The sequence below is a fragment of the Hemicordylus capensis genome, chromosome 15 (assembly GCF_027244095.1).
Source record: "Hemicordylus capensis ecotype Gifberg chromosome 15, rHemCap1.1.pri, whole genome shotgun sequence".
NCBI classification, from domain to species: domain Eukaryota; kingdom Metazoa; phylum Chordata; class Lepidosauria; order Squamata; family Cordylidae; genus Hemicordylus; species Hemicordylus capensis.
The window spans coordinates 4,036,228-4,049,268 of NC_069671.1; the positions used below are offsets into that span (position 1 = coordinate 4,036,228).

At 48.7% G+C, this 13,041-nt stretch overlaps 1 protein-coding gene across 1 annotated transcript in view; it reads right to left on the reverse strand.

The window, feature by feature from the left end:
- Positions 1 to 1,788: 1,788 nt before the first annotated feature.
- RTN4R (reticulon 4 receptor) overlaps positions 1,789 to 13,041 on the reverse strand; it is a 130,368-nt gene continuing 119,115 nt past the window's right edge. The window contains exon 2 of the mRNA XM_053280483.1: positions 1,789 to 3,924. Coding sequence (XP_053136458.1) covers positions 2,492 to 3,924 — 1,433 coding nt within the window. The 3' untranslated portion in view covers positions 1,789 to 2,491. The remainder of the gene's footprint in view (positions 3,925 to 13,041) is intronic.

The window sequence follows — 13,041 nt, forward strand, 5'->3', positions numbered from 1 at the left end:
CTTGGTCGAAGAAATGTGCCATTTTAGCTGCCTTGAGATTTTCTTAATGAAAGATGAGGTATACATTTAACAATAAAATAAATTTCCTCAGCTTTTTCCATGGACAGGTATACACCTCACCTCACTGAGCATGTTGACCTGTACGTTGAAACTGGGGAAAATGTGACTGGAGTCATCTGAGTTCATGTTCAGAAGATTCTGGGTGACTTTGATGAGTCCGTTCTCTCTCAGCCTAATCTACCTGACAGGATGGTTGTAGGGATACAGATTTTTAAAAAACAAAAAAAACCCCACGCACACTGCTCTCTCAGCTCCTTGGAGGGATATAAATGTGGAAGGAAGGAAGGAAGGAAGGAAGGAAGGTGGATGGGTGGTGGGAAGCACAGCTAGAGAGAGCAGGGATGGAGGAGAGGAGGAGAGAGGAGAGGAGAGGAGGTAAAGTTTGGCCAAAGTCTCTTTTGTGTACAGGTGGTCTTCTGTATTTGTGTGGGTTCCTTTCTTTGCGATTACTGCGGCTAGCGAAACCGTGAATACAGAGTAATTGACTCTATGGCAGGCCTGCTCAACTTTTCCCCCAGCTGTTTTTGAACTCCCACAATCCTTAGCCACAGTGTCTAATTGCCAGGGATCATGGGAGTTGTAGGCCCACATCTGCAGGGGGGGCGATGTTGAGGAGCCCTGCTCTATGGGATCATGGGTGTTAGTTTCCTGGAGGTCCAGAAAATGGGCAAAGAGGGTGAAATAAAGTGCTTTACGGGCCTCCAGCAATCCAACAATACCCCCAGAAGTCGCAATTCTGCCTCCTCCCCACCTTTTTCCCCACAGAAAAAAACACATTTTAAAAAATGAAACAAGCCACAAAATGGCACTGTTTGACAAAAACAGCAGCCAGAAATGACCCCTGAGGTCATTTCCGGCCACCCCAACCCATGGATATGCAGAATTAACACCTTTTATGCTGGTTCTCCACCACCACCACATTTGCCGAGGTCAGGTGCCAATTACCCAACTGCAGATACACAAAAGGAGAGGAGACCTGGTCTTGTGGTAGCCAGCATGACTTGTCCCCTTAGCTAAGCAGGGTCCACCCTGGTTGCATATGAATGGGAGACTCCTTGTGTGGGCCCTGCAAGAGATTCTCCTCAGGGGATGGAGCTGCTCTGGGAAGAGCATCTAGGTTCCAAGATCCCTCCCTGGTAGCATCTCCAAGATCGGGCTGAGAGAGATTCCTGCCTGCAACCTTGGAGAAGCCGCTGCCAGTCTGTGTAGACAGCACTGAGCTAGATGGACCTATGGTCCGACTCAGTATATGGCAGCTGCCTATGTTTCTATGAAAACAGATGCTGGATCTGTGCGTTATGAGGTCCACCTGTACTCTGTATGAACCCTCCGACCAGTCTTCTATCATTCTTCAGAGCCCTCCACCTCAGCTCATCTTCCCCTCCCCAATGACCCTTGCGGGGCAGACTGACTCTCTTCTTGTTTCAGGGCCTCACTTAACGATTCCTCTGCTATTCTGGGAGGCCTAAAATATGCATGATGCTTGCTTGGGAGATGGCAGGGCAGCAGGGGAAAGCAGCCACACCATTAGCATAGTGGGTTTCGTGCGAGGGAACCCTGTGTTGATGCCAATTAAAGACTGCGTAATGGTGCATTGCATGGCTTATTCATAGCTTGCCTTCCAACTAATAATGAACGCCAGGTGAACGCTGCAAGTGTTAAGAAAAGAAGTCTGCAGAACCCATATGCGTGTGTCCGCTTGTGTGTGGAGGTGATGACACCATGAGGGGAAAAAAAAGAAATCTTTATTTTATATCTCTTTTCTCGTTGAACTTGTACACAAGTAAAATAAAATGCATATCTATTTATATATGTATATATTTATATATATACTGCAGTCTCGAATGAATGACAAGGGAGCATTCTTGAACAAATGCCCCCTCCCGTAAACATGGCAGGATCGAAAACCCAAGACTATTAAACTTCAAGATTCGGAAACCGAAGGGATAGAAACAGCACTGAAGTGTCACCTCTGCAGATGGGGGAACTTGAGGCATTGTTTGGGAATGGGTTCAGATTACAAAGAACATGTGTTAAAAAACATCGTTAAAGGCGTATCATTTTTGCTTTTGCACCTTTATTTTTTCCGTTTTATTTTGGGATGGGTTTTTAATGTCTTTTTTTTTTTTTAAGCATCTGCTTTGACCAAAAGCCTATTGTGGGGACGGGCAGTTCCAAGGACCAGAAGACTGAACACACAGATTTCAGGAAGAACAAATAAATTATGTACAACATTTTGTTTGTAGTTTTTGGGTGTGTTTTTCGTTTTTTTTTAATAAAGGCATCCAGTTAACTTTTTATGTAAGAAAGCTTTCTCTGGATATAGCTCACTTTCTTCTCATTTGCAACATTTTGTAGAGGTGGCTTTATTTTTAAACCCATATCCTGGGATTAGAGACTCATTCCTCCAAGAAAATAAAACGAGTTGTTTCTAACAGAACCAAAAGAGACCCCACACCAAGGGGGAGATCAATAAGCTTGGGATTAGCTGTGATGTGGAGCTTTGGGGTTGTTGGGCGACCCGGCATTGTGACCTTGATTTGTTCTTTTTAGAGCACCCCTGCCTCTTTTTGGTGGGGACTGTGGAAGGTTCAATGGGGCCCAGGAATTCAGGCTTAAAGTTGGTCAAGGGAGGGTCCACCACACTGGGGAAAGTCCCAAACGGCGAGTCATTGATCTGCTTGTTGCTGCCGTTTTTGGAAGGGTCCGTCTCGACTTGGTACTTGGTTTTGGCCATATTCTCCTTATCCTTGAGAGGATTGTTGGGAGAAGCCCGGCTGCTGTGTGATGAGGGAGCCGCCTTGCCTTTGGCTTCATAAATAAAAGACTTCTCTATTTCCGGCTGGCAGCATTTCCGCGAGCTGTCGGGGGGATTTAGGGGTGGGTCGGCCGTTGGCAACTTGCCCGATCGGGTCTTTGTGCTAAACACGCTCGTTCGGATCTGGTTGAACGAGTCAACGCAGCCCTCCAGGTCAGCGCTCTGCAGCTTCTTGAGGTCCCTCCCAGCCAGGTGAGCGGGCAGATGGCACTCCAGTTCCGAGGAGGAGCCTTTAAATTGTTTAAACCAATCCCAGAGTGACCGAGCTTGGCAGTCACACACCCACTGGTTGCCGTTCAAACGGAGATACTGGAGGGATACCAAGGGGGCCATCGTTTCTCCCGTGAGCACCGTCAGGTTATTATTAAAAAGATACAAGGTCATCACTTTTCCAAGGTCATGGAACGCCCGATGGTGGATCACGCTAACCCGGTTCTGGTGCAAGAGCAACCTATCAAGGTTGATCAACCCCCGAAAGACACTTTCCGACAAACTCTTAATTTTGTTCCCATGCAAAAACAAGTAGGTGAGGTTAGCAAGATCCACAAAGGTGTCATCCAGGAGGTTCTGCAGGTTGTTATCCTGCAGGTAGAGATACTGCAAGGAGAACAGCCCCCGGAAGAGCCCCGTGGAGAGTTCCAGCAGCCCACAACGGTCAAGGTGCAGAGTGTGAAGGTGGATGAGGCCCTGGAAGGTGGAAGGGTTGATAGACCTCAGGTTCGTGTTGTCGCTGAGGTCCAGCTCCTCTAACTTGTGAAGCCCATAGAATGCCCCTGGTTCAATGAAGCTAATGTTATTAGAATGGATCCAGAGGATGGACATATTGCGGCAGGAGGTGAAGCTGGTAGACCTGATCAAGGTGACCTTGTTGTTGTGCAAGAAGATGCGTTGAGTCTGGACAGGGATCTCGGTGGGGATGGCTCCAAGTCCTTGCTGCTGGCAGCTGATGGTGATCTTGGGTTCGCTGTAACATACACACGCCCCAGGGCAGGAATCTGCTTCTGACGGGAAGTTCAAGCAAAGCACCAAAATCAGCAGTCTGCTTCCTAAAGCGCAGCCAAAGAGAAGAAGAGGACAAGACGTAAATTAGATGGTTAGCCACGTCTTTGCAACCGCCAGTTCTATTAGTCTAAACCACACATCTGCAAGAGGTGTTAACGGCACAACAGCCAGTAAAAATTAGGCCTGTGCGTGACCCCAAAGTTGGATTCCAATCCACTAACCCAGGCTTGCATAAATAAGGCCTGGGGGCCGGATCTGGCCAGCAGGGACTCTTTTGCTGGGCCCCCAGGAAGGAATGCCCTGTGGCAACAGCAGCAGCCATGAAGAGCTCTTGACCTGTCCCACTGACCAGCAGCAGTGGATCAAATGCCCCCCCACCTACCTTGCTGCCCCCCAGGCCAGAGCCCACTGACACCATCCCTCATTCCTCTCCCCCCTCACTTTCATTCATATTTTAATAATTTTAATTTTAGTAATTTCCTGGAAATTAATCTTGCCCCCCACCCCCCATGGTTGCACCCCTGCACAAGCCCAATAATGTCACTGTCAGGAGGGAGCCCTGCAGAGTGGAACAATTAGTTCTTGTGATCTGGACACTGGGATTCTGTGAATGCCGCCCTGGGTTGCATTTGGCTTGTAAGCCGCTGCATCACACTGTTGGCTCATGTCCAACCCGTGCACCACGGTCGCTGCGATGGCTTTCGTTTTGCACACCATGCACAAAAAAACAGGTTAGTTAAAAACGACACCAAGAAAGCTGCTCCAGCCTGCATAGACTGCTCGGTCGTATTCCCAATGAAGTCCTATTTCCATTCAAACATGTATACAGGAAATACACAGGAGCCACCCTCTCCAAATCAACAAAGTTTTAGAACTTCACCAGCAGAAATGCACGTTGAGACTCTGGGCTTCAGCCTGAACATTAAAACATCATTTCCCAAAAAAAACCCATATGGATGTTCCTACAACAGGGGTGGGCAGTCTTTCAGAAGCAGCGTGCCAAAGTCTTGGTTTACTGACAGTTTCACACACAGTCTCAGAGCTTCAGGGGAGGAAATCATTTCACTCTGTTGCCCTTGCTGCTGGGTGTCTCTTCAGCTGGCCTGGCCGATGTGCCGTTGGAATCCAGGCCTCCCATTCTGTCCGCCATCTCATCCCCAGGCCCAGTGGTGAAATGAGCTTGAAGGTGGCAAACTCCAAAGCACCCTGCCACTCCTTTGTGACCCCCGCTGCCCTCCCAGCCACAGAGGAGGCATACCCACATGCCAGCTGGTTCCAGCCAGGTCAGTAAACACACCAGTGGGAATTCAAACCAGCAACCTCTTGCTCCCTAGGCAAATTACTTCCCCGTTACACCATAAGGTGGTTCCAATTGGAAGAGATCAGGACATTTTAGTACATTCCCTAGAGCACCTGCTTTGCATGCAGAAGGTTCCAAGTCCCCTTCCTGACGGCATCTCTGAGCTAGATGGACCATGGGTCTGATGTGGCATAAACCAGCTTACTATATCACCTATGAGCCATTTAAGTAAACTGGGTAACCTTGGAATGGTCAAGGAAAGGCCTATCGCTCAATGGTAAAGTACTTGCTCAGAGTCCTCCAGGTTCGATCCTGGGTATCTCCAGTTAAAGGATCTCAGAGACCAGGGAAAGACCCTTGCTTGAGACCCTGAAGAGTTGTTGACAGAGTGGGCAAGACTAGGCGAGATGGTCTGATTTGATATTTATGTATTTACGCAATGTGAGACATCTCTCATCTTATCCTAGCTTGTGGAGTTGTGAGAGGCAGAAATAGGGCGACCTCATGAACACTGTTGCCTTCACCTCGTGTGGTGATGGGAAGGCTTTGAGGGAGGACTAGGCCTCACAAGGGTTCTCAGCGTTGGGTCCCCAGACGTTATTGGGCTTCAACCCCCATAATCCCCAGCCTCAGTGGCCTTTTTGGGGGGATTATGGAAGTTGAAGCCCAATAACATTCTGGGGATCCAACACTGAGCAACTGTTGGGAGGGTGGACCTTTCCTAAAAAGTGGGGAGGGGACCCGGAAATTTCAAATCCAAGGGACCAATCCAGAGGACTGGGCAGTGTTTTTTTGGCTCAGTCACCTAGTGGAAAAGAGAAAGCTTTGTTCAGCTGGTTCAGTCTGACCCAGGAGGGCCCTGAGGATGCAGCAGGCTGAGCTGCTAAGGATTTGGGAAGGCTGTAGTAATAAGCACCAGTTCAGTTAGATGCGTCAGGGAACTTATATATATTTTTCTTTTCTGTATTGCTTGGAATCTGAGTTGCCCAATGCCTGGTTTAATGAAAACTCCCTCTCACAAACTGTTTTATGAAAAGACAGTTGTTCTTATTGCATACCATCTTTTAATCTAATAATAAATCCTTGCTGCTGAAGTGTGCTACTCTTCATTCTCGGTCTGTCTTAGTCACAGGCCTTTGAAAGCCTAGGACTGCTTAGCCTTTTTGGGGAGCGTGTTGCCACTTTAACCTCCCCCAGGAATCTTATGTGGAAAGAGTGGCTTGTCCCACATTAAAATAAAGTGGGTGGTCGCTAAGAGTCAATGCCAACTTGAGGGCACTTAATTAATCAATCAACCAATCAATCAAAATAAAGTGGATGATGGCAGCCTACTGTGAATGTCTTGCAGTCAAAGATTCAGTCCCTTAACTCCCCCCCCTCCTCTGGCTCTGTTAGGCATCATGACACCTAACTCATTAGAGAGGAAAAGTTGGATCCAAGTGTGATTCAATAAGCAGAGGTTTGCTATTCCTGTGTTATCAGCGATGGGCCCCAATTAATCTGTGGCTTCAGTTTGGATCACCCAGTCCCAGTTAATCATCCTTGGCATTACAACATGCTCAGGTAGAGATGGGGGCAAATTTGGAATTAGGGATGCAATCCCAACCCAGTTCAGAATGTTTCACACCAATACAAGCTGGGGATTCTGGGCGCTATATTCAACAACATCTGGGAATCCCTGTTAGAGGGAAGACTGATCCACTAGGGCTGTCTGGTCTTTGGCTTCAACATTTTTGGAAGTTGTCCAGCAACCTTCCCATCTGCTGGGGAAGCCAAAGCCACCAGGATCCCTTTCCTTCTGTTTTTGTTTGTGGGTTTTTGTTTTTGTTTTCTGCAAGGGAAAGACTGTCATCTTTGAGAAGCACGAGATGTTCTTGGTGCATTTTAAGGCCTCATTACACTTTAATGCAAAGTAGCAGCTTGATCGTCAAGTTCAGAGTGCCAGGTTGGGTAAGGCAATGACACAGAACTGGACGCACTGGAGAGGCATCTGGAGACTCAGGCCACTCCAGGGCAAGGTAGGCCTCACACCTGGCACAACAGAACTGAAACATCACTATAGGGCCTTTCACAGGACCATATGGGGTGGGGGTTAAAAAGCTCCTTCCCTAATAGCAACAGACAACCAGAACCTCTGTTTGGGCCAACAAATCCAGGAAACACAAGTATGCCAGGAGGGGCGTAGCCACCATTGTGCGAAAGGGTTCAAAGAACCTGGGCCTCCAATGAAAAGGGCCACCAAAGCCCCATGGCTTGGGCTCCGGGGGAGCGAACTCCCCACTTCCCATGCTCGAGCCATGTTTGGTGCCTTGCCTCATGCATGATGTTCAGCAACATCTGGAGGCTCCCAGATTGGGAACCACTGCCCTAAGAGGAATATCTTACAGTGCTCACACATGTAGTCTCCCATTCAAACGCAGGGCAGACCCTGCTTAGCAAAGGGGACAATCCATGCTTGCTACCACAAGACCAGCTCTCCTTTCTTGGGGAAGGATTTACCCCTCAGGGTAAAGCAGGTGTTTCCAACCTTGGGTTCCCAGATGCTGTTGGACTACAACTCCCATCATTTCTCATCACCACCATCATCCTCCAGCCCTTGTGACTTGAGTTGAAGGGACTTGTAGTCTGAACAAGTTTGGGGGTGTCCCTGATCTACACTGACGGGGTTTCAGGCCGGTAGTTCCTAGCCCTCCCAGAAGTACTTTTTCACACAGCGCATAATCCACTTGTGAAATTCTCCACCACAAGATGTGGTGACAGCCAACAATCTGGATGGCTTTAAGAAGGGTTTGGATAACTTCATGGAGGAGAGGTCTATCAATGGCTACTGGTCGGAGAGCTGTGGGCCACCTCCAGCCTCAAAGGCATGATGCCTCTGAGTAACAGTTGCGGGGGAGTAACAGCAGGAGAGAGGGCATGTGCTCAACTCCTGCCTGTGGCTTCCAGCGGCATCTGGTGGGACACTGTGCGAAACAGGATGCTGGACTAGATGGGCCTTCTCGGGCCTTATCCAGCAGGGCTGTTCTTATGCTCTTATGAGATGCCAGAGCAGGAACCCGAGATCTTCGCATTGCCAAGCAAATGCCCTGAGCGACAGCCCTGTTCCCAGTCCATATTCCACCCTCTATCCCGCCCTGACTTTCCATCTTTCACATAAAGCTGCTGTATTAGGGAAAGATTGTTGCCTTTCGCCAAGCAGACCGTGGGTTGTAAATCTCAATCAATACGTTCTATCATTTGCTCTGTCAATAATATAGATATGGCTTGAATGTTTTATTGGGGCAATGAGAATTCCACCCGGGGACCGATAACGCAGAGGAAGATTCTGTCTTTCATATAATCAAATGCTGGGAACCAAAACCGACACTACGTCTTGTCATCATAACTCACTCTGTATTGTTAATACAGCCTAGAATCGGAGAGAGAGCAAGAAGGGGGGAGAGGGAGGGAGGGAGAGAGGGGCTTCCTACCCAGCTCCGCATCAGATCTCTGGGGAGAACCGACACCTGGCTGGCATGCAAGGCTAATCCGCACCTGATATTATTAGCTTCTGCACAGTTGGGAGCGGGCTGGTGACGTGTGCTTGCTGGCCTGCCATGTTCTGACACATCACAGCTCATTGTATGGTGCACAATAACAGACAGGGCATTGAGTCTCCTGCTGGCAACATGGGAGGTGTCTCTTGGGAAATTAAAGCCATTATGGGATCGTTCTGACCAGCAAGCTTCCCTCCCCGAAAAGGGGAGCAGACACGAGCGGAGGAGAGAGAACTATTAAAAACACACTGGAGATGGAATGAAAGGGAAGGAAGACGTGATTTTGGAGCCCAGTGACTCCGGCTGTGTCAGGGGTGGGCAAACTTGGTCTTCTAGCCATTGTTGAACAAAACTCCCATCATCCCCAGCCACAATTTTTTGGGGAGTGTTGTTCAACGACAGCTGGGCTAGAGACTGGGCAGAATGGGAAATCAGCTACAGTTCTTCCTTGGGTCCTCTGCTTCATCACCTGTTGCTCACTGTTGTTCCTTATACCCATTGGCTGACTAGAAACATAGCAAGCTGCCATATACTGAGTCAGACCACTGGCCGATCTAACTCAGTATTGTCTTCACAGAATGGCAGCGGCTCCTCTGAGGTTGCAGGCAGGAATCTCTCTCAGCCCGATCTAATAAGGCGCCTGCGCAATGAATGTGTGCATCCAGGGCCAGCCTGTTGACTAGGCAGACCTAGGTGACTGCCTAAGGTGCCAGTTCTTGGGGGAGCACCACAGGAATGTAGGAAGAACAGAGGAAGCAGTCATAGGAACACAGGGAGCTGGCTTCTACCGAGTCAGACCATTGGTCTATCTAGCTCAGTATTGTCTACCCAGACTGGCAGCGGCTTCTCCAAGTTTGCAGGCAGGAGTCGCTTTCAGCCCTATCTGGAGATGCTGCCAGGGAGGGAATATGGGATCTTCTGCATGCAAAACAGATGCTCTAACATTGAGTTGTGGCCAGTCCCCTAATGGGGAGATCTTACAGTGCATATATAGTTTCCCAACCAAAGGTAAACTGAAGCAGACCCTGCTTAGCAAAGGGAACAATTCATGCTTGCTACCACAAGACCAGCTCCCCTCCCATAGACCTGGATGGAAGGTCTTCTCCCTGAAGAGGTTGAGTGGGCAGAGACCACTTCCTAGCTGGTCTCTGGCTTGCTCTCCTCTCCTCTCTCCCACTCAAGAGGTTCTCTTTCCACCCAGATAATTGGACAGGCTTATGAGTTTCACCTCTCTCCCCAAAATTTACTCCACCCCTGAAAATCCCAGAAATGTCCACACCCACATTTGTAATTTTAGAAGGGAGCCACGAAAGGAGGAAGCAGTTTCGGTATGATCTGACCATAACCATCCACTAACTACCATTCAACTAATGAAGGCTACTTTGGGGACCTGATGGTAGGGGTGGTTCCGGGTCACATAAATGGCCAATGCGCATGCGTGGAGGTCAAACAAATGGCCTCCATGCACACGAAGAGGCCTGAAATGGGCTGAAGGTGGCTCAAACTGGCAATAATCAGGCCCTGGAACCTGGGGAGAGGCCGGCGGGTGTCGGGGGAGCAGCTGCCCGCTACAGCCACTGAGTAACAATTTCTAACACTTTGGAATGCATTGAAGGTGCTTCGAACCGGGCCCGAACAGGTTCGAATCTGAACCGAACTGGAGGTCCGGTTCTGGGGGGGGGGCAATACCGAGATGGTTTGGATCAAAACTGGTTCAGATTCAAACTGAACTGGGAATACCCATTTTGTGCACACCTCTACCTGATGGTGGCAAAGCAAGGATGCATAATTAACTAATTAACCAACTAATTGACTATCATGCACATATGCCGGCTGGTCTCATTTATAAGAGATGGTCCTTATTTTCGAGCAGCTGTCCCTGGCTAAACAGTTCCTACTTTTCCCGCTCAGTGATCTCTTCCTAAAAAATTGTTAGCAAGGGTCGCTAGGGTTGTCCGTCTTCCGCAGTGTTCCTCACTGTAAGGCCTGGTGGCCAGTGGTGGGCCCCATCAGCCCTAAGTGTGGCCCCTGACTGTTTATCAGGCTTGTGTGAAGCTTCGGCTAAGGCTGACTATTCTGCACAGTTCCCCCGGCACCATGCAGAGATGACCATTGCCACCATGCAGTATGCATTGCCCCAGCACTGAGGAGAGGGCACACTCCTTCAAGGGAAATGGAGGCCTTGTGAACCCCTACATCATCTTGGAAGGCCTGCATAGATTGCTGAGAAGCATAGCCCTTCTCAGGGCTTTCCCCACAAGGGAAGCCTCCATCCAGGGGCATAGCTAGGGGAGAGGGGTTCCATGTTTGCCCTCTCCCCAGTGGCCCCTCAGAGTAAGGGAAATAATTAAGAAAATAGGGAGGGGTGGAGCTGGGGGGCCCTCAGGAGCTGGGAGGCCTTGGGTTCTTTGAACCCATCTGCTCCATTTTATCTGCACCTCCGCCTCAGTCTCTCTTAAGGGGCCTCCCAACACCGAAAAAAGAGCAGAACTGTGCAGAGATCAATACATTGGGAAATGGCTCCCATACCGAAGGGTTCCTTCCTTCCTTGCTTCCTTGCTTCCTTGCTTCCTTGCTTCCTTCCTTCCTTCCTTCCTTCCTTCCTTTGCCAAACTAACCCCCTGCTTGAAAAATAGTGTGGATAACTGTCCCAGATGGTGGCTCTTGAGTGACTTGGCATCCCCCAAAGATGTGAATAATCCAGATCTGAAATTTTGACCCCCATTTTTCATGAAGGGGGGAGGAATTCTGGGAAATTTCTGAACCCACCGGTGGATGCCATTGTTTCCCACAGAATCCCCCTTGAAATGATACGGATTGAACCACTGTAACTGCCCCAACCCCGCTTGAAAAATAGTGAAGATAACTGATCTTTAGGATCGAATGTCCTGCCCCCCTCCCTGACTGAAGTTAAATCTCCACATAGGGGAGGTAGGTAGATCTACACACACACATGGATATGTAATTGAAAGGATGAATAATCTCCTTGGCTTTTCAAAGAAGTGCTGGACCGGGGAATGCAGAAATTATGAATATAGCTTTTGGCTTTGTGTGATTGGGCAGGAAGCCTTAAGATGCAGCTGGTTTCCTTCAAAATGTGTCCCAACACTCTTCCTCTTCCTCTTCCTCTTCCCAGCATTACGGCTTCATCTCCCAGCCCTAATTAAAACATCCGGTCTTACGCAGCCCTAAAGACGAAGAGATGGCATCAGAGAGCCTGGCTTTGAATGGCACACGCCTGTTCCTCCGGAGCATTCTTAAAAGCCAGCCCCAATGACCGTGCCTCTCCTTTGCCATCTCCAAAGTGTCGGATGACTCAGAGAACTGGGAAGCAATTAGTGTGGGTCCATTATCCGCCTTTCTGCCGGTCCCAGTGCGATCGCATTGTCAGAGACAGCAATTAGAAGGAAAAGGCTCTGGGGACCACTAATAGACGCTCCACAAACTTTCTAAGAGGCCAAAGCAAAAAATGCAATTTTCTGTCATTTGCTGAGGTCCGCTCCTCCCCCCGCTCCCCCTGCAACTTGGCTCTTGAGTCTATTGATTGGGAGATATGATAATGCAGCTTTCCTTCAGAGCAGGGTCAATAATCATTAGAATTCTCCCGTCTGGATAGAAAGCAGCCGCGACGCAGTTCAAATCCTTCTCCGGATGCAAACAGCCGTGCCTTGCCTTTGTCTCTGTAGGGAGGGATAAAAGGCACTCCACTCCCCTTTGAAATGGTGGCAGCCCACAATTCTCCACTTCACCTCAAAGACTGTCGTGGGTGGGAAATGCACAGCAAGTATATTTTTATTTATTCTTTTTAAAAATATATTTTATATCCCGCGCTTCCTCCAAGGAGCCCAGAGCGGTGTACTACATGCTTAAGTTCCCCTCACAACAACCCTGTGAGGGAGGTTAGGCTGAGAGAGAAGTGACTGGCCCAGAGTCACCCAGCAAGCTGAATGGGGATTTGAACTCGGGTCTCCCCAGTCCTAGTCCAGCACTCTAACCACTACACCACGCTGGCTCTCTTAGACACCACACTGGAACCACAAGTTTAAGTACTCATACTGCAAATGGGGTTTGTTTCCTATTGTGTGGAATTAATAATAATAATAATAATAATAATAATAATAATTTACACAGTCAGACAGGTGTTATTGACTGGTTTGTTTTATCCAGACATCAAGTCCTTCCCAAGGACCTGGGATGGCTGGATTTTATTGTCAATGTTGTTGCTGTTATTATTATAGATATCATCGCAGAACATAGGCTGTTCCCAGTAAAGTTGCTTTTTGTAATTGGCTGATGGTGATTTCTGTGGCCCTTATGGTGTTGAG